The sequence below is a fragment of the Mytilus trossulus genome, chromosome 9 (assembly GCF_036588685.1).
Source record: "Mytilus trossulus isolate FHL-02 chromosome 9, PNRI_Mtr1.1.1.hap1, whole genome shotgun sequence".
Classification (NCBI taxonomy): Eukaryota; Metazoa; Mollusca; class Bivalvia; order Mytilida; family Mytilidae; genus Mytilus; species Mytilus trossulus.
The window spans coordinates 77,355,267-77,375,566 of NC_086381.1; the positions used below are offsets into that span (position 1 = coordinate 77,355,267).

At 32.9% G+C, this 20,300-nt stretch overlaps 1 protein-coding gene across 1 annotated transcript in view; it reads left to right on the forward strand.

Annotated features, from left to right (window-relative positions):
* The window catches only part of LOC134684951 (uncharacterized), a 66,177-nt gene that overhangs the window by 34,165 nt on the left and 11,712 nt on the right, over positions 1–20,300 (forward strand). Inside the window, exons 8-13 of the mRNA XM_063544273.1 lie at positions 1,755–1,994; positions 6,816–7,367; positions 8,322–8,428; positions 10,000–10,453; positions 13,581–14,359; positions 18,437–18,467. Coding sequence (XP_063400343.1) covers positions 1,755–1,994; positions 6,816–7,367; positions 8,322–8,428; positions 10,000–10,453; positions 13,581–14,359; positions 18,437–18,467 — 2,163 coding nt within the window. The remainder of the gene's footprint in view (positions 1–1,754; positions 1,995–6,815; positions 7,368–8,321; positions 8,429–9,999; positions 10,454–13,580; positions 14,360–18,436; positions 18,468–20,300) is intronic.

Here is a 20,300-nt window from a genome sequence, read left to right on the forward strand (position 1 = left end):
GGTAATTTTAAGGAAACTCTGCTGTTTTTGGTTATTATCTTTAATATTACTATAGATAGAGATAAATTGTAAACAGCAATAATGTACAGCAAAGTAAGACCTAAAAATAAGTACAAATCTGACATGGATTTAATTGTTTATCAGGTCAAGATCTATCTGCCCTGAAAATTTCAGCTGAATCGAACAACCCGTTGTTGGGTTGCTGCCCCTGAATTGGTAATTTTAAGGAAATTTTGCTGTTTTTGGTTATTATCTTGAATAATATTATAGATAGAGATAAACTGTAAACTGCAATAATATTCAGCAAAATAAGATTTACAAATAAGTCAACATGACCGAAATGGTCAGTTGACCACTTTAGGAGTTATTGCCCTTTATATTCAATTTTTAACCATTTTTCGTAAATCTTGGTTATCTTTTACAAAAATCTTCTCCTCTGAAACTACTGGGCCAAATTAATTCAAACTTGGCCACAATCATCATCGGGGTATCTAGTTAAAAAATTGTGTCCGGTGACCCGGTCAACTAACAAAGATGGCCGCCACGGCTAAAAATAGAACATTGGGGTAAAATGCAGTTTTTGGCTTATAACTCAAAAACCAAAGCATTAAGAGCAAATCTGGCATGAGGTTAATTGTTTATCAGCTCAGAATATATCTGCCCTGCAAATTTCAGATGAATCGAACAACCCGTTGTTGGGTTGCTGCCCCTGAATTGGTAATTTTAAGGAAATTTTGCTGATTTTGATTATTATCTTAAATAATATTATAGATAGAGATAAACAGTAAATAGTAATAATGTTCAGCAAAGTAAGATTTACAAATAAGTGAACACGACCGAAATGGTCAGTTGACCCCTTAAGGAGTTATTGCCCTTTATAGTCATTTTTTTACTTTTTGTATACATTTTTGTAGATTTTTAGAATTTATTTTCCACTGTAAATACTGGGCCAAGTTCATTATAGATAGAGATAATTGTAGCAACAAGAATGTTCAGTAAGATCTACAAACACATCACCATCATCAAAACACAATTTTGTTATGAATTTATCTGTGTCCATTGTTTAATATTCACATAGACCAAGGTGAGCGACACAGGCTCTTGAGAGCCTCTAGTTAAGTAATGTCCCTGCCAGTCAATGTTATATTCATAATTCATTTTAGTTGGTATAGTCAGTTGTACTGTTCATTTGTATATTTAGTACATTGTTTTGGGGACATTAAGGTGTACCCTTGTTTGTCAGTCGCGCCGTACATACGTCCCTAAATTGGTATACTGCTCTAAACTTTAGTTGGTCTCAACTTAATTGTATTAAACTTATAAACAATAGATATAGGAAGATGTGGTGTGAGTGCCAATGAGACAACTCTCCATCCAATGGTTATTACCACAAAACACAGATCAAGTTTGAATGCAGGTGGCATCACTTTTACCATTCTAGAGTTACGCCCCTTTACAAATGGAAAAGTTGCTTAAATTATCGTTTCCGTTCTCTAACTTAAGTTTGCCTTTTACAACTTGTGATGAAGCTAATACACAATGCTTATTACCTCAAAACTTTGATCAAGTATGAATTTGGGTAGCATCACTTTCACTGTTATTGAGTTGTGTCCCTTTATATTAACAATATAAGCAAGCGGGGGCATCATCTGTGTCCCATGGACACATTAATCATTAATTTTATCATCTTTTCCCCCCGGATACCATTGGAATTCATATAATTTAAGTGAAACATATTCCTGTCATTTTTACAGAATATAACAACTTGAAGAAAAAACAACAGTTAAATCGTTTAACGGGTAAAGGTACCTACAAATCGTATGACATGCGCTGTATGGTGACTGGCCAGTTCGCCGTCGGAAAAACTACTCTGGTGAAGCTATTAGTGGGGGACGTCATTCCCGAAGGGAGACATCCTACAGATGGTATCTCGCTTCTAGAAGGTCGCTGTGGTCTTGACGTCCAAACAAAAGAATGGATTCTTATAAATCCAGGTAAGAGCATGTTTGTTTATGCCCCTGTCGCATTGGAGGGGGGATTAAGTGTTACCCCGGTCCGTCTAAACGTCTGTCCAAGCATTATTGGGAAACAATACTTGAAAATGTTACCCCACCAAACCCAGGTATATGCAATTATCCCTCAATACCGGATGCTTTGCAGAGAAGCATAAATACCAAATTAGATTGTCACGCCAATTACTCGTTCCACTAAACATAGAAAATGATAGTGTGAGAAGGACATTTATATACTATGGACACATTCTTGTTTGAAACCTATATACTATGATCATTACCACAAAACTAACAACAATATTTTGAATTTTGGTGACGTCCCTTTTAACGTTCTTGAGTTATGTCCCTTTATAACATTATATGCAAACAGGGCATCATGTGTCGGCGTCCACAAATATTCACTCTGTGGTTAAAGTTTTTAAAATTTCAATAACTTTCTTAAACTATCCTGGAATTGTAAGAAACTTGGCCAGAAGCTTGTTTATGATCAGAAGATAGTATCCAGAAGTAAATTTTGTAAAAAATAAAATTCCATTTTTCCCGTAATTTACTTATAAATGGACTAAGTTTTTTTCCAGTTAACATTACATACAGTCTGCAGTTAAAGTATTTAAAACATTTTTAAGATTTTTAAACTAGCCTGGATTTTTACCAAACTTGGACAGAAGCTTCTGACAATCAAAAGATAGTATGGAGAGGAATAATTTTATTGATTTTTTTCATCATTTTTGATGAGTGTGTGATTAACAGCAAAAGTAGGCGAGACACTGGGTTCCGCGGAACCCTTACAATTTTTTTTATTAGTTGTTAGTGGCTTTGAACTAGCTGTCAGATAACTGCGAGTACTCTCAGATCTGTGCATTGTGTCTTTTTGTGTATAAGTACCCGGCCACGTCCACTTGTATTTTTGTCCATCTGATGAGTTAAGCCTTTTTCAACTGATTTGTATAGTTCATTCTTATGTTGTACTGTCCAAGTCAGGAGCCTGTACTTCAGTGGTTGTCATTTGTTTATGTGTTACATATTTTATTTTTTTATATAAATAAGGCCGTTCGTTTTCTCATTTGAATTGTTTTACATTGTCTTATCGGGGCCTTTTATAGCTGACTATGCGGTATGGGCTTTGCTCATTGTTGAAGGCCTTTCATGTATAGTTGTTAATGTCTGTGTCATTTTGGTCTCTTGTGGACAGTTGTCTCATTGGTAATCATATCACATCTTCTTTTTTATGTTGACCCGTTAGTCCCTTATAATCATCAAACTGTCCGTCTTATGCTTGCCATTGCACCCATCTGAAATTACAGCACAAAACTTTAATAATACTAATGACATAATATTTACATATGCATCTCGACATGATATTATTATTCAGTATCTGTTCTAGGAGTTATGTCAGCGCAAATTCTCTTTCAAATTTTAATACACAGTTTGAGTTTACTGTTTTTAAGACATTTTTTGTTTGGTAAGGAATTGGGGGTGGGGGTGGGGTGCTTTTGTTTATGTATTGTCATTTTTGAGTTAGATACATTTATTAGTTATGTACAATCAATTGAAGAAATCATTCATGCAAGCCATTTATATCTAAGACATTTTTGCATGTGCAGTTATAATTGATATTCAATACCAATCAAAATTTAGCTTTATTTGACATCATTTTTCAACGCGTCTTTTTACAATCAAAATTTAAATTGCTAAATTGCAAATATTTTTACTCTAAGTGAGAGGTTAATTGTTGTCGAGCCTGCAACTTTTGTTGCAGAATGCTAGACATAGGGATAGTGATCCGGCGGCAGCTACGGTGGCAGTGGCGTTAGCTAACTTCTTAAAAACTTTATATTTTAGAAGGTAGAAGACCTGGATGCTTCATACTTTGTTTATAGATGCCTCATGTTACAAACTTTCCATCAGTCACATGTCCAATGTCCTTGACCTCATTTTCATGGTTCAGTGACTACTTGAAAAAAAAGTTAAGATTTTTTGTAATGTTAAATTCTCTCTTATTATACATGTGTTATAAGTAATTGGATAACTATATTTGGTATGTGCGTACCTTGCAAGGTCCTCATGCCCCTCAGACAGTTTTCACTTGACCTCGACCTCAATTAATGGATCAGTGAACTAGGTTAAGTTTTGGTGGTCAAGTCCATATCTCAGATACTATAAGCAATAGGTCTAGTATATTCAGTGTATAGAAGGACTGTAAGGTGTACATATCCAACTGGCAGGTGTCATCTGACCTTGACCTCATTTTCATGGTTCAGTGGTTATAGTTAAGTTTTTGTGTTTTTGTCTGTTTTTCTTATACTATATGCAATAGGTCTTCTAAATTTGATGTATGGAATGATTGTAAGGTGTACATGTCTAGCTGACAGGTGTCATCTGACCTTGACCTCATTTTCATGGTTCAGTGGTCAAAGTTAAGTTTTTGTGTTTTGGTCTGTTTTTCTTTTACTATATGCAATAGGTCTTCTAAATTTGGTGTATGGAATGATTGTAAGGTGAACATGTCTAGCTGCAGGTCTCATCTGACCTTTCATGGTTCAGTGGTCAAAGTTAAGTTTTTGAGTTTTGGTCAATTTTTCCAATTCTCTATGCATTAGGCCAACTATATTTGATGTATGGAAATATTTTATGATCTATATGTCTGTTTCGCAGGTTTTATTTAACCTTGACCTCATTTTCACGGTTTATTGCTCAGTGTTAAGTTCTTGTGTTTTTGTCTGTTTTTCTGAATTTATAAGCAATAAGTCAACTATATTTTTTGTATTGAAGAATTGTTGGCTGTACATGTCAGCCTGGCATGGTTCATCTGACCTTGACCTCATTTTCATGGTTCATTGATCAATGTTTTGTTTTCTTGGTTAATGTTGAGTTTATGTGACAGTTGTAATAAAGCTTTATATTTGGTCTATCAACATAATATCTATGATTAGTAAAGAAGGCGAGACGTTTCAGAGTGTGCACTCTTGTTATATTTTATAGTGTGTGTTTCTATGTTAGGATGATACACTATTGTTCTTTATAAAAGTGAAAGTCGGTACCTATTAGATTGTTTAAACCATGAGTTCCAAATGGTGAAGTTGAAATCATCCCTTCGTAAAGTTTAAGGACGCAATCACAAGTTGGTTGACTGTTATGGAATAACCGTTTCACAGATAATATCGGACATATTCCTTATGTCGAAACTACAATACCCTTACCTTTACACGAATGTGACCTACCGAATTATACTTTTTACTGGATTTGTAATAACATAATAAACACGACGGGTGCCACATGTGGAGCAGGATCTGCTAACCCTTAGAAGCATCCGATATCACCTCAGTTTATGGTGGGGTTCGTATTGCTTAGTCTTTAGTTTTCTATGTTTTGTTATATGTACTATTATTTGTCTCTTTGTCTTTTTATTTTTGGTCATGGCGTTGTCAGTTTGTTTTCGATATATGAGTGTGACTGTCCCTCTGGTATTTTTAGTCCCGCTGCAAGTCTTTCTGATGTTCAGTAGTTGTCTTTGTTGATGTGGTTCATAACTGTTTATCGTTTCTTGTGATATATATATATATATATATATACTTTGATTACCTCCCTCACACTTCTTGAAAATTATGCATACAGAAATGATGATTGTCTTGAGATGATCAGCTGTAAAAAAAAGTTATTAGTTACTATTGATTAATATTAATTTTAACCATGACTGTATGTCATTTTATATTTTGATATTTAATGAGGTATTTAAATGAGTAATTATTGTTGCAAACTCCATTAGAAATTTGAATTGAGATTATTTTTGAAATAAGGTAAAGGGGAGGTAAAATAAAATTGGGAGGGAGATACACATTTGTCGGTGGGGTGGTACAATTTTGCTCATTTTAGATTTCAGAAATTAAAATGAAAATTTCTTCATTAATTTTTTTTTAAGGAGATTAATATCCAACATCCTAGTGTATTGCTCAAAAGCAAAATAAAATAATTTCATTAGACCATATTTATTCTGTGTCAGAAACCTAAGCTGTGTCAACTTTTCAATCACAACCCAAATTCAGAGCTGTATCAAGCTCGAATGTTGTGTCTATACTTTTCCCAACTGTTCAGGGTTCGACCTCTGTGGTTTTATAAAGCTGCGCCCTGCGAAGCATCTGGGTAATATATATATATATATATATTATTGACCTATCATGGTTTACTTTTATAAATTGTTATTTGGATGGAAAGTTGTCTCATTGGCACTCACACCAAATCTTCCTATATCTAGACCGTTGGTTTTCCTGTTTGAATAGTTTAACAGTTGTCAATGTTAAGACCCTGTATAGCTTGCTGTTTGGTGTGATTGAAGGCTCTGTGTCGAAGTTCGTACTTTGACCTTAACGTGCTATGATAGTTTACTTTTAACATTTGTGACATGGAAGGGGAGTTGTATCTTTGTCACTCATACCACATCTTCCTACTTCTATTGTAGTCTGGTGTTTGGTATATACACATAGAATGTTATCACCCTATAATGTACAATGCCATAGAAGCGCATCATATAGAACACCGTATAGCGGATTATTTTAGCGGGTGTAAAATATCGCGGTTGACATCTAAAAAGGTATACGAAATATTTAGGCAGTAATTATTTTGGCAGATTAAAAACTTTTATCAATTTTATTGCATGTGCGCTTTTTAATTGGCGGAATTTATTTTGGCGATTTTGTTCTATCTGCGAAAATAAGCGAAAATGTACACACCGCGAAAATCACCCGCTTTAAGTTAAGCATTTATTTTAACTTTTTATACTAGAATTCTTTTTTGTTCTTCTTATAGGAAGTTATAACGCCATGGATGTTGTTTACAATAAGGTTTTAATGACTTCAAGAGACGAGAAGGGAACAAATTCAAGTGAAAAGTTAGACCAACATCAAGCATCAGATATTAGTCCTGCTGGAAGTAAAGACGATAACATGGGTAATCCAGGTGTCCTACAGCAATCACAAGCTATGGCATTGCCTCTGCCATCAAACACATCAGATACTATCTCTAACCAACCCCCATCAGCCATACCTTTATCACCGGAGACGTCCTTCAGTGTGCCTCTATCACGACAGCAGTTGAAACAGAAAATGAAAGCAAAGATGACTATAGATGAAATCAGAAGAAAAATGGAAAAAGTCCTAAAGAGTGGAAAGTACAAGATGAAAGTTGGAAGACTCATCTTCTGGGATTTTGGTGGACAGTATGTTTATTATACAACACACCAGACCTTCATGACCTATAGAGCTTTGTTTCTTGTTGTTTTTGATGGAAGCAAAGGATTACATGAACAGGTTCCTGATGTCTTGTGCTTTCCAGGGCAGCATATGACTCCAACCCCAGCAGGTATTATTATGAAACTATTCATTTTATTAATCAACTTTGTACTAGTTCGGTGTTGACATGAATATTAATGATGTGGTCATTTTTATAAATTTCCTGTTTACTAAACTTTGATTTTTTTAAAAACTAAGGCTTTTCTTATCCCAGACATAGATTACCTTAGCCGTATTTGGCACAACTTTTTGGAATTTTGGATCCTCAATGCTCTTCAACTTTGTACTTGTTTGGCTCTATAAATATTTTGATATGAGCGTCACTGATTAGTCTTATGTAGACGAAACGCGCGTCTGGCGTACTAAATTATAATCCTGGTACCTTTGATAACTATTATTAATATAAACATATAACACGTTCAAGACTTACAAATCATTAAAACATGAACTTTGTTGTTAACTGATCATACGAATTCTAAATTCATCGATTGAACCAGAGGGTGTAAGTAAGAGGATGGAAATCAATGATGAAACATGCTGACAGACGGAAGCTTTTATACAAAATGAAAAATCCAGAGAGAAACAGGTGTTTGGAATCGCGATCTTTAATATATTTCAATCAAATGGGGTTCACAAGGTATTGAATGAATAAATGAATGAATCTTTATTGCATTAGCAACAACATTGCTTTAGCATAAAACTCGGTCAAATTAAATATTCAAAATTCCATTGATGGTTTTTTGGAATTAATCCATGATTCATTGGAAAATAACATATTGTTAACTTGGTGATATGGGCAGTGATCAAAATTGAATTCATAGTGACATTGAGTCAGAGAACTCACTTTGAAATGGCAATAACCTTTAAAAATAAAAGAACATTTTATGTATTTAGTTACAGACAAAAAACACAAGGAATTACTAGAAACCAATATCGATATTGCAAACTCAAGCCAGCTATTTATCCCGAAAATCCATATAACTGGAAGTAAGAGATGTATTGTATTGATATATTGTATTTTCAGTTTTTCTACAACACTGGGTCAACTGTATCCTTACCTATTGTAAGGCAGTATATACCGGAATTCCAAAGATCTTGTTTGTTGCTACTCATAAAGACAAAGTACCAAAGGTAAGTGAACTAATGTTAACTAATATACAGACACGTCAGATAATGGCATGGTATTCTTTACAACACTTATTTTCACTAACAATTCAGCACATGATCTATGAAAATGCTGTCAATCGAACTTATTCTTTTAATGTCTTTAATGTATGCCAATCATTTAGTATTAGAAGGACCTTAGTGATTGAGTGGTCTGAATAGTTCATATATTGTAATACCATCCCGTTAATACTGAGAAGTGAGGTACAAATAATCAATTAACAAATTGAAGAAACTACCTGGTGTGTAATAATGCAAATTGGTCAAGTTGGCAAAATGGTTGTCCAGCTGTAAGGAGAAACTCAAATAACATTTTCTTGAAAAGTTTATTGTTTTATAATTGGATAATTCATAATTACTACTGTCCCTACTGTAACAAAGTTGCAGAAGTGATATTACTAACTTTAGTGTGGTTTATGCATTAACATTTGTGAATTAATCAGTTGGAGGTAACCACTTTTGAAGTCAATACTGTTTGTTATAAAGTTTCATTAGCTTTGGTAGATAGTGCTATGAATGAGCAAAACACGTCGTACCTTTCCTTCTTTTTTCGGGAGAAGTTGTTTAATAATAATCCAAACTTAAGGTAAATAAATTTGTGTCAAACAAATATGTTACACAAATATTTGGACAAATATTAGATCAATTGAGAATGAAGCATCGTTTCTGTCAAAGGTCAGAATCACAGCAGTAGATTGAAATTAAGGCATGTTTGTTGTTAGAATATAACAGAAAAAGGCAAATTTAGGATTATTGAGAATACCTATACAAGATCTGACATCATTATTTTGATTGCATCAGATCAGATGCACATTTCTGCAATGTCTCTTTACTTATTCGAAAGGTTCAAATATTTTAAAATCAAGAATCTATTACAGACTTTGAAGATAAGATTTTTACCAACAAATTGAAAAACACGAGTTTTTTTCTTCAGTTCAATAACTTAAGTTTTAATGATGACACAATGGAAATCAATTTCTATATCGACGTATTTCACTGTTACTGTTATCGTGTAGTGATCTTTGAATGTATTGAAAATGTACCAGAATGTCGTTTCTGTGCGAAAACTTCTGTATCTAGTCCTCTTCCAAAATGATGTTTGTGATGAAAGTATGGAGGTCAAATTAAATATTCAAAATTCAATTGATGCTTTTTTGGAAATAATCCATGATTCATTGGAAAATAACACTTTATATCAATTTTGTGCAATTACGAAGAACACTTAACATAGTTTAATGTTATCACATTTCAATCTCAATATGTTGATTTGTTGAATATTCTTTTTTTAGGCATTTAGGAGTTGGCCCCATGAATTGCTTAATTGTTTTACATGAACAACCAATAAACAGTTTGCTGTCATTTTACACGCCCTTATTTAGTTTTTTCTTTTAATTGTTTAGGAGTATTAAAATCATCAACTTTTTATTTTGGATTACTGGATTCAATGATAACTTAGTTTTACATGAACTAAGTCAGTACATACATTGCATTTCACCATAAAATCTTATTACTCTCTGTTCTTCTGTATTTTTTAATAGGAAGATATTGAAACACGGCGTACAGAGTTGTATAGTGGAGTAGAAGAGTTATTTAAAGACCACGAAGGACGAGAACATCTGGTGATTGCAAACCAAATATTTGTCAATGCCACAGACAAAACAGACCCAGAGATCGTTGTCCTTAAGAAAGCAATCACAGACCTTACCTTTCAACATCCTTGTTGGGGAGAGTCAATGCCCAATGCATCTGTTCCCCTTGAACTTGAGATTGCTAACCTGGTTGTAAAGGGGAAACAAGTATTGTCATTTAGAGAAGTTGAAGAATTGAATTCCATCAGCAAGGTGTCTGTCTTATCAAATGAAGAGCTGAGAGATTTTCTACAATTTCACCACTCACTGGGGAAATTAGTCTATTTTGATACCCCACAGTTGAAAGGTTATGTGATCATCAGTCCGCTGCTTCTGGTCGAAGTGATGAGATCCTTTGTTACAGGTATTATATGATATAATATCCACTTGTATATTCTCCATGGCCATCAAACACAGCCAGGTGTCTATATACTATGCTAATAATCTCATTATTTTACATTGTCATATCGCGGCCTTTTATAGCTGACTATGCGGTATGGGCTTTGCTCATTGTTGAAGGCCGTACGATTACCTATAGTTGTTGATGTCTGTGTCATTTTGGTCTCTTGTGGACATTTGTCTCATTGGCAATCATACCACATCTTCTTTTTTATAATTAGGCTAGATAATTGTCAAAACAATTCAAAAGACTTTCAAAACTAAAAATTTGCAGTTCTAAAACTTTCTAGAAAAATTCTCAAACACACTCATAAATCAACCAATTATAATACTGGATATGATGTTTGAAGGTGTACAAATGAAAGTTTTAAGATAAAAGGCCTTACATATATACAATCACAGATACAAAAGGCAGTGAAACAAAGACTTGATCACCTGACAATTGCCATTTCTTGATGTCAAAAATGTTCTTCTTTGAAACTACTAAAACAGTTGCAACCAAATTTTCATTGGAGTATCTTTTCTAAAGAGTTTGTGCTTGTATCGCTGCGGTCAGTCATTCAAATGGCTGCAAAATAATACATAAGGTTGACATCATCGTAATGTATGTAACCTCTTAGCAAAACTTAAACAAATTAGACCAAAGTCATTATCAGTGTTATTAGAGTATATATTTTTTTAATCGGGTTTAAATATTGAACATAGGGACGAAATGCAAGCTTTGTTTATTGTAATGAAAATGAATAGCAAGAAAATATGACAGTGCCAAACATTATCAAAAGGTTGATATCTTGTAATAAGCTATTCTGTAAAAACTGTCAGACATCGTTTTTTATAGGAGTGAGTGCCCTTAAATGGCAAATGATACCAGTCTTTTGTTTTAAATCTTTGCCTATTTAGTTAAAAAGTATAAAAGAAAAATGGAAACAAAAAAGCCGTCATAATCAGCAAGACAAGATTTAAAAATTAGTCACATGTATGTCCCGACATCGTTAGTAAACTCTTTTTAGAGGTCACGAAATTATTTCCTTCAAATTATTTTTTTCTTTTTATACGACCGCAAATTTTGAAAAAAATTTCGTCGTATATTGCTATCACGTTGGCGTCGTCGTCGTCGTCGTCGTCGTCGTCGTCGTACGAATACTTTTAGTTTTCGCACTCTAACTTTAGTAAAAGTGAATAGAAATCTATGAAATTTTAACACAAGGTTTATGACCATAAAAGGAAGGCTGGTATTGATTTTGGGAGTTTTGGTCCCAACATTTTAGGAATTAGGGGCCAAAAAGGGCCCAAATAAGCATTTTCTTGGTTTTCGCACTATAACTTTAGTTTAAGTTAATAGAAATCTATGAAATTTTGACACAAGGTTTATGACCACAAAAGAAAGGTTGGGATTGATTTTGGGAGTTTTGGTTTCAACAGTTTAGGAATTAGGGGCCAAAAAAGGGCCCAAATAAGCATTATTCTTGGTTTTCGCACAATAACTTTTGTTAAAGTGAATAGAAATCAATGAAATTTAAACACAATGTTTATGACCACAAAAGGAAGGTTGGTATTGATTTGGGAGTTTCGGTCCCAACAGTTTAGGAATAAGGGGCCAAAAAGGGACCCAAATAAGCATTTTTCTTGGTTTTCGAACCATAGCGTTAGTATAAGTAAATAGAAATCTATGAAATTTAAACATAAGGTTTATGACTATAAAATGAAGGTTGGTATTGATTTTGGGAGTTTTGGTCCCAACAGTTAAGGAAAAAGGGGCCCAAAGGGTCCAAAATTAAACTTTGTTTGATTTCATCAAAATTGAATAATTGGGGTTCTTTAATATGCCGAATCTAACTGTGTATGTAGATTCTTAATTTTTGGTCCCGTTTTCAAATTGGTCTACATTAAGGTCCAAAGGGTCCAAAATTAAACTTAGTTTGATTTTAACAAAAATTGAAACCTTGGGGTTCTTTGATATGCTGAATCTAAAAATGTACTTAGATTTTTGATTATTGGCCCAGTTTTCAAGTTGGCCCAAATCGAGGTCCAAAATTAAACATTGTTTGATTTCATCAAAAATTGAATAAATGGGGTTCTTTGATATGCCAAATCTAACTGTGTATGTAGATTCTTAATTTTTGGCCAAGTTTTAAAATTGGTCTAAATTAAAGTGCAAAGGGTCCAAAATTAAACTAAGTTTGATTTTAACAAAAATTAAATTCTTGGGCCTCTTTGATATACTGAATCTAAACATGTACTTAGATTTTTGATTATGGGCCCAGTTTTCAAGTTGGTCCAAATCAGGATCAAAAATTATTATATTAAGTATTGTGCAATAGCAAGTCATTTCAATTGCACAGTATTGTGCAATGGCAAGAAATATCTAATTTCACAATATTGTGAAATAGCAAATTTTTTTTTAATTAAGAGTTATCTTTCTTTGTCCAGTATAGTAAGAAAGAAATATCTGCAAGAATTTTTTTTTAATTGGAGTTATCTTTCTTTGTCCAGAATCAACTTAAATCTTTGTTATATACAATATACAATGTATATTTACTTTTTACTACCAACTGGTAAATTTAAATAATCTTTACCATTCAGTGATAACAAGCAGTTTTTTTTACATCTTAATATTTTATGATGTATTTAAATGAGTAGTAATTGTTGCAAACTCCATTAGAATATTTTAATTGAAATTAGTTTTGGAATAAGGGAAAGGGGGATGTGAATAAAAAATTGGGTTCAATTTTTCTCATTTGAAATTTCATAAATAAAAAGAAAATTTCTTCAAACATTTTTTTGAGAGGATTAATATTCAACAGCATAGTGAATTGCTCTAAGAGAAAACAAAAATTTTAAGTTCATTTGAATACATTCATTCTGTGTCAGAAACCTATGCTGTGTCAACTATTTAATCACAATCCAAATTTAGAGTGGAATCCAGCTTGAATGTTGTGTCCATACTTGCCCCAACCGTTCAGGGTTCAACCTCTGCGGTCGTATAAAGCTACGCCCTGCGGAGCATCTGGTTGTGTTTTGAGCTCGTTTTTTATAATAAGATTTGTTTAAAACTTTTTTAATTTGTACTTTGTTTGAATTTTACTTTACAGATATTGCCTTCTGGCCAAAGAAAGGCCTTATTAGAAATACTTTCGAAAGGATGTCAGGAAGTGGAATAATACAAAGAAAAGATCTGTATCTTATTTGGGAACAAAAGCATTTCAATAAGATATCACCCTACAAAGAGTTCATATTTGATATGCTTATCCACCTTGATATTCTATCAGAGCAGCGTAGATATGATACTAATACGGGAAGTCGGTTACCAGTGGAAAACTTCTTTGTTCCCTGTATGCTCACTCAAAGAAATGACACAAGATTCATGACCCATGAATGCACACCAGAGAAAGCCATCAGTCTAGCTTTTGTTTTCAAAGGGACAATCATACCACCAGCCTTACCGAATCGTCTCATTAGCGCATGTCTCAGTATGTGGACTGTGAAGACATATGAAGGAAAACAACTCCTGTTTTCAGGATTCATTGGATTATCATTCGACAAAGCACATGATATTGTTGTATGTGTTGAAGGCAACAAGATATTTCTCTACATAGTCCATGAAACCTCCAATGGACTGATTGTACCAGATATTGCCACTGGTATCAAGGAATGCATGTATACAACATTGGAGAGAATCTCAGAGTTCTATAAGTCCACAGTCCAGGCCACATCTATCAGCCAAAAACTACCCTTCCACATTGAATATGCATGCTCCAAGTTAGGATGCCATATAACTGAAGAGGCAGCACTCACGACTGATGAATGGATCTGTAATAAACACAAGATTGTACATACTAAAGAAAAGTGGAATATTTGGAATCAAGATCAGGTAATAAATCATATGGCTTTAATAGAATAAGTTTATTTGTTTTGGAATACTTTGTGGTTCTGCTAGTTTTCATCTAAAGTACAAATTGTGATGTTTTAAAATGTTATCTTGTAATCTGTTTCTAGGTTTTATAGAATAAAGTGATGGATAGTTTATGTTGGAAAAGATAAGAATTATATCTCAGTGACTTTTTTATATATCTGCAGAGTTTCCACTGGGTCAATTATTTTTTTTTGCCACCATTTTCGGCAAAACAATATATTTTTCGCCACTTTATTATTTTTTCCTTTTTTTTTAACCCCCCCCCCCCCTCCTAAATAAGATGAGTTTGCTCCATTGTTTTCTGGGATTATTTTCTCAAACTTATCTTAGAGTCTACATTTAATGAATAAACACTAAACCTTTACTTTTGAAAAGAAGAACTTTTTTTAACTTAAAAAGGGGAAAATTCATTATATTTTGAACAGCTTTTCTAAAAAAGGGAGCCACTAACTTTTAATAAATAAGATATAAGTCCAGGAATATAACAAAATTCTTGGACATGTTTTGACCATATAATACCAGAAAGATGTACAGTTCTTTGGGGAAATTTCTTCAAAAGAAAAATATGTGCCCTTTTGTACTAAGAAGTGGTTTTTACAACAAAACAAAAGCTTTTATCACTCGAAATCAATCCCTCATTTAAGGTGTAGTCATTACAGTGAGTGGTTTCTCTCATTCGAGGGGTTATTTCCAACCTTTTGCATAGATTTCTTCATAACGACATTTTTCTTTTCTAGACCATCGTAAATGAAAAAGTTGAGACGTAAAACTATGCTTGAAACACGTCATTTATAAAGTACTCTTTCAAATTAATTATCTATATCAAAGTCAACATGGCCAAAGGATAAAGTTTAAATCGAAGATTTTTCTTGCTTCTGAACATTTTTCGTTATAAAAACAGTTTTATTTTCTGGACTATCATCACAAGAAGGAGAGGAGACGTCAAAAGTTTGCTTTGAACACGTGCGTCGCCAAGGGGTTAATAAATCCTTTATGTGACATGTGACGAACGCCATTTCATCATATTATTTTGTCAAACAACACAATCAACACCTTTATTAATTAGTACTTTGTTGTCGATACCTATCAAATGCAATCAGCTGATTATTGATTTCCTGTCAAAATATTAATGAGTTCAAGACGAATTCCGAGTATTGTCTGATCGGATAAAATGCGAGAAATCCGTAAAAAAAGTAAATAAACAAGCTAAGATGGATGACAACAAATAGTTATATATATTTCTTTCAAACAAATTTTTTCGCAAATGACGAATTTTAATCGCCACATTTATTATTATTTCCAGCAGAAACCCTGTATCTATACATACCCTTTTGGCTTCGTCTTTCTATATTTTCGTGTACAGGTTGACCGGTTCTTTGTAATTTGAAAGTAATCTACCCTAGTCAATAGCATGTTAAAGTTTTTATACGACCGCAAATTTTGAAAAAAATTTCGTCGTATATTGCTATCACGTTGGCGTCGTCGTCGTCGTCGTCGTCGTCCGAATACTTTTAGTTTTCGCACTCTAACTTTAGTAAAAGTGAATAGAAATCTATGAATTTTAAAACAAGGTTTATGACCATAAAAGGAAGGTTGGTATTGATTTTGGGAGTTTTGGTCCCAATATTTTAGGAATTAGGGGCCAAAAAGGGCCCAAATAAGCATTTTCTTGGTTTTCGCACTATAACTTTAGTTTAAGTTAATAGAAATCTATGAAATTTTGACACAAGGTTGATGACCACAAAAGAAAGGTTGGGATTGATTTTGAGAGTTTTGGTTCCAACAGTTTAGGAATTAGGGGCCAAAAAAGGGCCCAAATAAGCATTATTCTGGGTTTTCGCACAATAACTTTAGTTTAAGTAAATAGAAATCAATGAAATTTAAACATAATGTTTATGACCACAAAAGGAAGATTGGTATTGATTTTGGGAGTTTAGGTCCCAGCAGTTTAGGAATTAGGGGCTAAAAAGGGACCCAAATAAGCATTTTTCTTGGTTTTGGCATCATAACGTTAGTATAAGTAAATAGAAATCTATGAAATTTAAACACAAGATTAATGACCATAAAAGGAAAGTTGGTATTGATTTTGGGAGTTTTGGTCCCAACAGTTTAGGAAAAAGGGGCCCAAAGGGTCCAAAATTAAACTTTGTTTGATTTCATCAAAATTGAATAATTGGGGTTCTTTGATATGCCGAATCTAACTGTGTATGTAGATTCTTAACTTTTGGTCCCGTTTTCAAATTGGTCTACATTAAGGTCCAAAGGGTCCAAAATTAAACTTAGTTTGATTTTAACAAAAATTGAATCCTTGGGGTTCTTTGATATGCTGAATCTAAAAATGAACTTAGATTTTTTATTATTGGCCCAGTTTTCAAGTTGGCCCAAATCGGGGTCCAAAATTAAACTTTTTTGATTTCATCAAAAATTGAATAAATGGGGTTCTTTGATATGCCAAATCTAACTGTGTATGTAGATTCTTCATTTTTGGTCCCGTTTTTAAATTGGCCTACATTAAAGTCCAAAGAGTCCAAAATTAAACTAAGTTTGATTTTAACAAAAATTAAATTCTTGGGCCTCTTTGATATGCTGAATCTAAACATGTACTTAGATTTTTGATTATGGGCCCAGTTTTCAAGTTGGTCCAAATCAGGATCTAAAATTATTATATTAAGTATTGTGGAATAGCAAGTCTTTTCAATTGCACAGTATTGTGCAATGGCAAGAAATATCTAATTTCACAATATTGTGAAATAGCAAATTTTTTTTTAATTAGAGTTATCTTTCTTTGTCCAAAATAGTAAGCAAGAAATATCTTATTGCAAGAATTTTTTTTAATTGGAGTTATCTTTCTTTGTCCAGAATCAACTTAAATCTTTGTTATATACAATATACAATGTATATTCACTTTTTACTACCAACTGATAAATTTAAATAATCTTTACCATTCAGTGATAACAAGCAGTTTTTTTACATCTTAATATTTTATGATGTATTTAAATGAGTAGTTATTGTTGCAAACTCCATTAGAATATTTTAATTGAGATTAGTTTTGGAATAAGGGAAAGGGGGATGTGATTAAAAAATTGGGTTCAATTTTTCTCATTTGAAATTTCATAAATAAATAGAAAATTTCTTCAAACATTTTTTTGAGAGGATTAATATTGAACAGCATAGTGAATTGCTCAAAGAGAAAACAAAAATTTTAAGTTCATTAGAACACATTCATTCTGTGTCAGAAACCTATGCTGTGTCAACTATTTATTAAGGTTTATGAGCCCTTCTGTAGCCATTTTTGTGTGAACTTTTCAAACTTCAATTGAATCAAAACTACATATATAATGAATAATATTTCATTGCATTTAATAGAAAAAAAAGGACTTTTTGGCAAATTAATCAAGATTTTTATAGAAAATCAACAGCCTTTATCCTTGTACTCTCATGTTTGGCAATTTGATGACTGATAGAAATAGGATTACTGCATACAGTGCTAGCATTGATTTTCTTAAAACAAGTTTATAAATGTAGTTATTGGTTGAAACAAATTTAAATATGGACAAAATCCAGTACGCCTTTTAGGGTGCGCTCGACTTTAGGGACTCAGCACCAGGTGTGTTGGAATTTACAGGTTGCTTAGATCTTTTTGTAAAAAATAAACACTGCAAATCATAGAAAATCAAGTAAGTAATTTATGTTTCAAATTTTATAACAAAAATCTCTGTATTAAAGGCTGTGGATTTTTTATAAAAATCTTGATTTATTTGCCACAAAGTCCTCTTTTTCATTTAGATTTAATGAAACAGTAAAAAATAATGCCTTGCATCAAGTTTCCCCTTGAAATATGTACAAAATGGCCTATCTATATTATTCATTATATCTGTAGTTTTGATACAATTGAAGTTTGAAAAGTTCGTACAAAAATGGCTACAGAAGGGGTCATAAACCTTAATGGAAATACACGATGTGACGTCAACACTGTTTTCCTATTAACTTTAATTTAACATGTTTAACATAGCCCGCCTTATTTATATGTTTCAGGAAAAAGAACAATGTGAAGAGGACTGTCCAGGTAATTAACCTTAATTAGATATTACTGATCTGTTCATTACACTAGTTTATACCTTGCTGCAACCCAAAGACGTTTTCGCGCCTAATCACATTGATGAACTACTTGTTGTAGATCCAGACCCTCAGCAACGAGCTGTGAATCAAATCAGATATCATTTTTCTTCGAAATTCCTTCAGAGCAAAACATATGCATTAACTGCTTGTGTTAGGGTTGTTTGCAGTTTCAATCAAATTGATATCAAATCAGGAATCCTATATTTACTTCTTATTTTATCAAAAACAGCATCAACTTCTTTTCATCCACTGCCCTATTGCTATTATACTATCTTTGTTCTTTTCTTTCCCAACCTTTGATATCTTATAAACGATTTCTTCGGTATACTTTTTTGAACATTTCTTATTCATTTTTGTATTGCTTGGTTTGTTTATTTTCGCTCAAACATCATATGCTGCACGTTTGAATGATCTCATTTCCGGTTTTGGCAAGATAATACATTACACATGCAACAATCTGCTTACGTTTGGAAATTGATTCAGATCAATTAAGAACTTATTCATGGGGGCTTGAATATATCTTGATTTTACCACGGGTTGTCTCTTTATGCCGATATTTTACCCCCCTGCTATCGCTCAGGGTAAAATATTTGTCATAAAGGGACAACCTGTGGTAAAATCAAGATATATTTAAGCCCCCATGAATTATTTCGATTCTAATAGGACAAATACGACAATTGTTTTGGATCGAAGGGCTCTAGGTAAAGGCATTATTTGCCGTTCTGATAAATGAACGCACTATTAAATTGACGTAAAAGAACGGAGCAAACTGAATAAGTGGCAGCTAAAACTATTTACAATAACATATTTAGATGGGTTTGGAGGAACTTATATAAGTGTATTTATATGTCTTATGTGTATATGTTCCGGACCATATGAGTATTTGGACCATACGCGTATGGTCATGGGCATATGCGTATACTCATATGGTCCGACCATACGCGTATTTGGACCATATAGGTATTTTTTTTTAAATTACATTATAAACGTTTCAGTAATACAAAAACTTTATCTAAAAAAAACAATGATTGTTTAATACATGACAAAGTATTTATTTTATAAATCAAAGACTACGTTAAGATTAAATATTGATGCCATAATTAGTATTCATCGCTAATTACATTCTTGCATGTAGGCTTGGGGTGACATTTACTTCCACACGGTATCATAGCTTTTTGCATTTGCAATTCTTGGTTGTGCATGATCTTTTTTCATTTACACCTTTTGTTTGCGAGTGAAAAGTTAGCCTTTTTTGCAGCTATGTACAGTGATACCGAGGTCTTGTGTCATTCCGATATGTCTACGGTGTTTTTATGAAGTCTAGATCTCAGATATCGTAAAATGACTGCAAAACACCATATTCACAAGACACCATAAATAAACTATGTTACTTTCCAGTGACTTCTTGTGTAACAGTTCTGAAGAAATGTTTTGGATTTATTTGTTTAAGTTGACATATTGCAATTCACTCGTAATAACAAATTGGTAATGACCATCGGTAGTGACATTCAGTATAAACGTGTTTATTATAGTTTTGACAAGTAAGTAAAATTACCTATATGAAACTTCTAATTTTTATTTAGCTAATCTTTTTATTATAATAAAATAATAAAATTACCTATATGATAGCGTCTTTTTAATGAACGGTCATACCATATGAAAAGTTTAGAAGTATTCAAAGTAAACTGTAACATAGTGTAAATAACCCCGACCATAAACGTACGGTCGGACCATATGAGTATATACCTATATGGTCATAACCATACGCGTATGGTCCAAA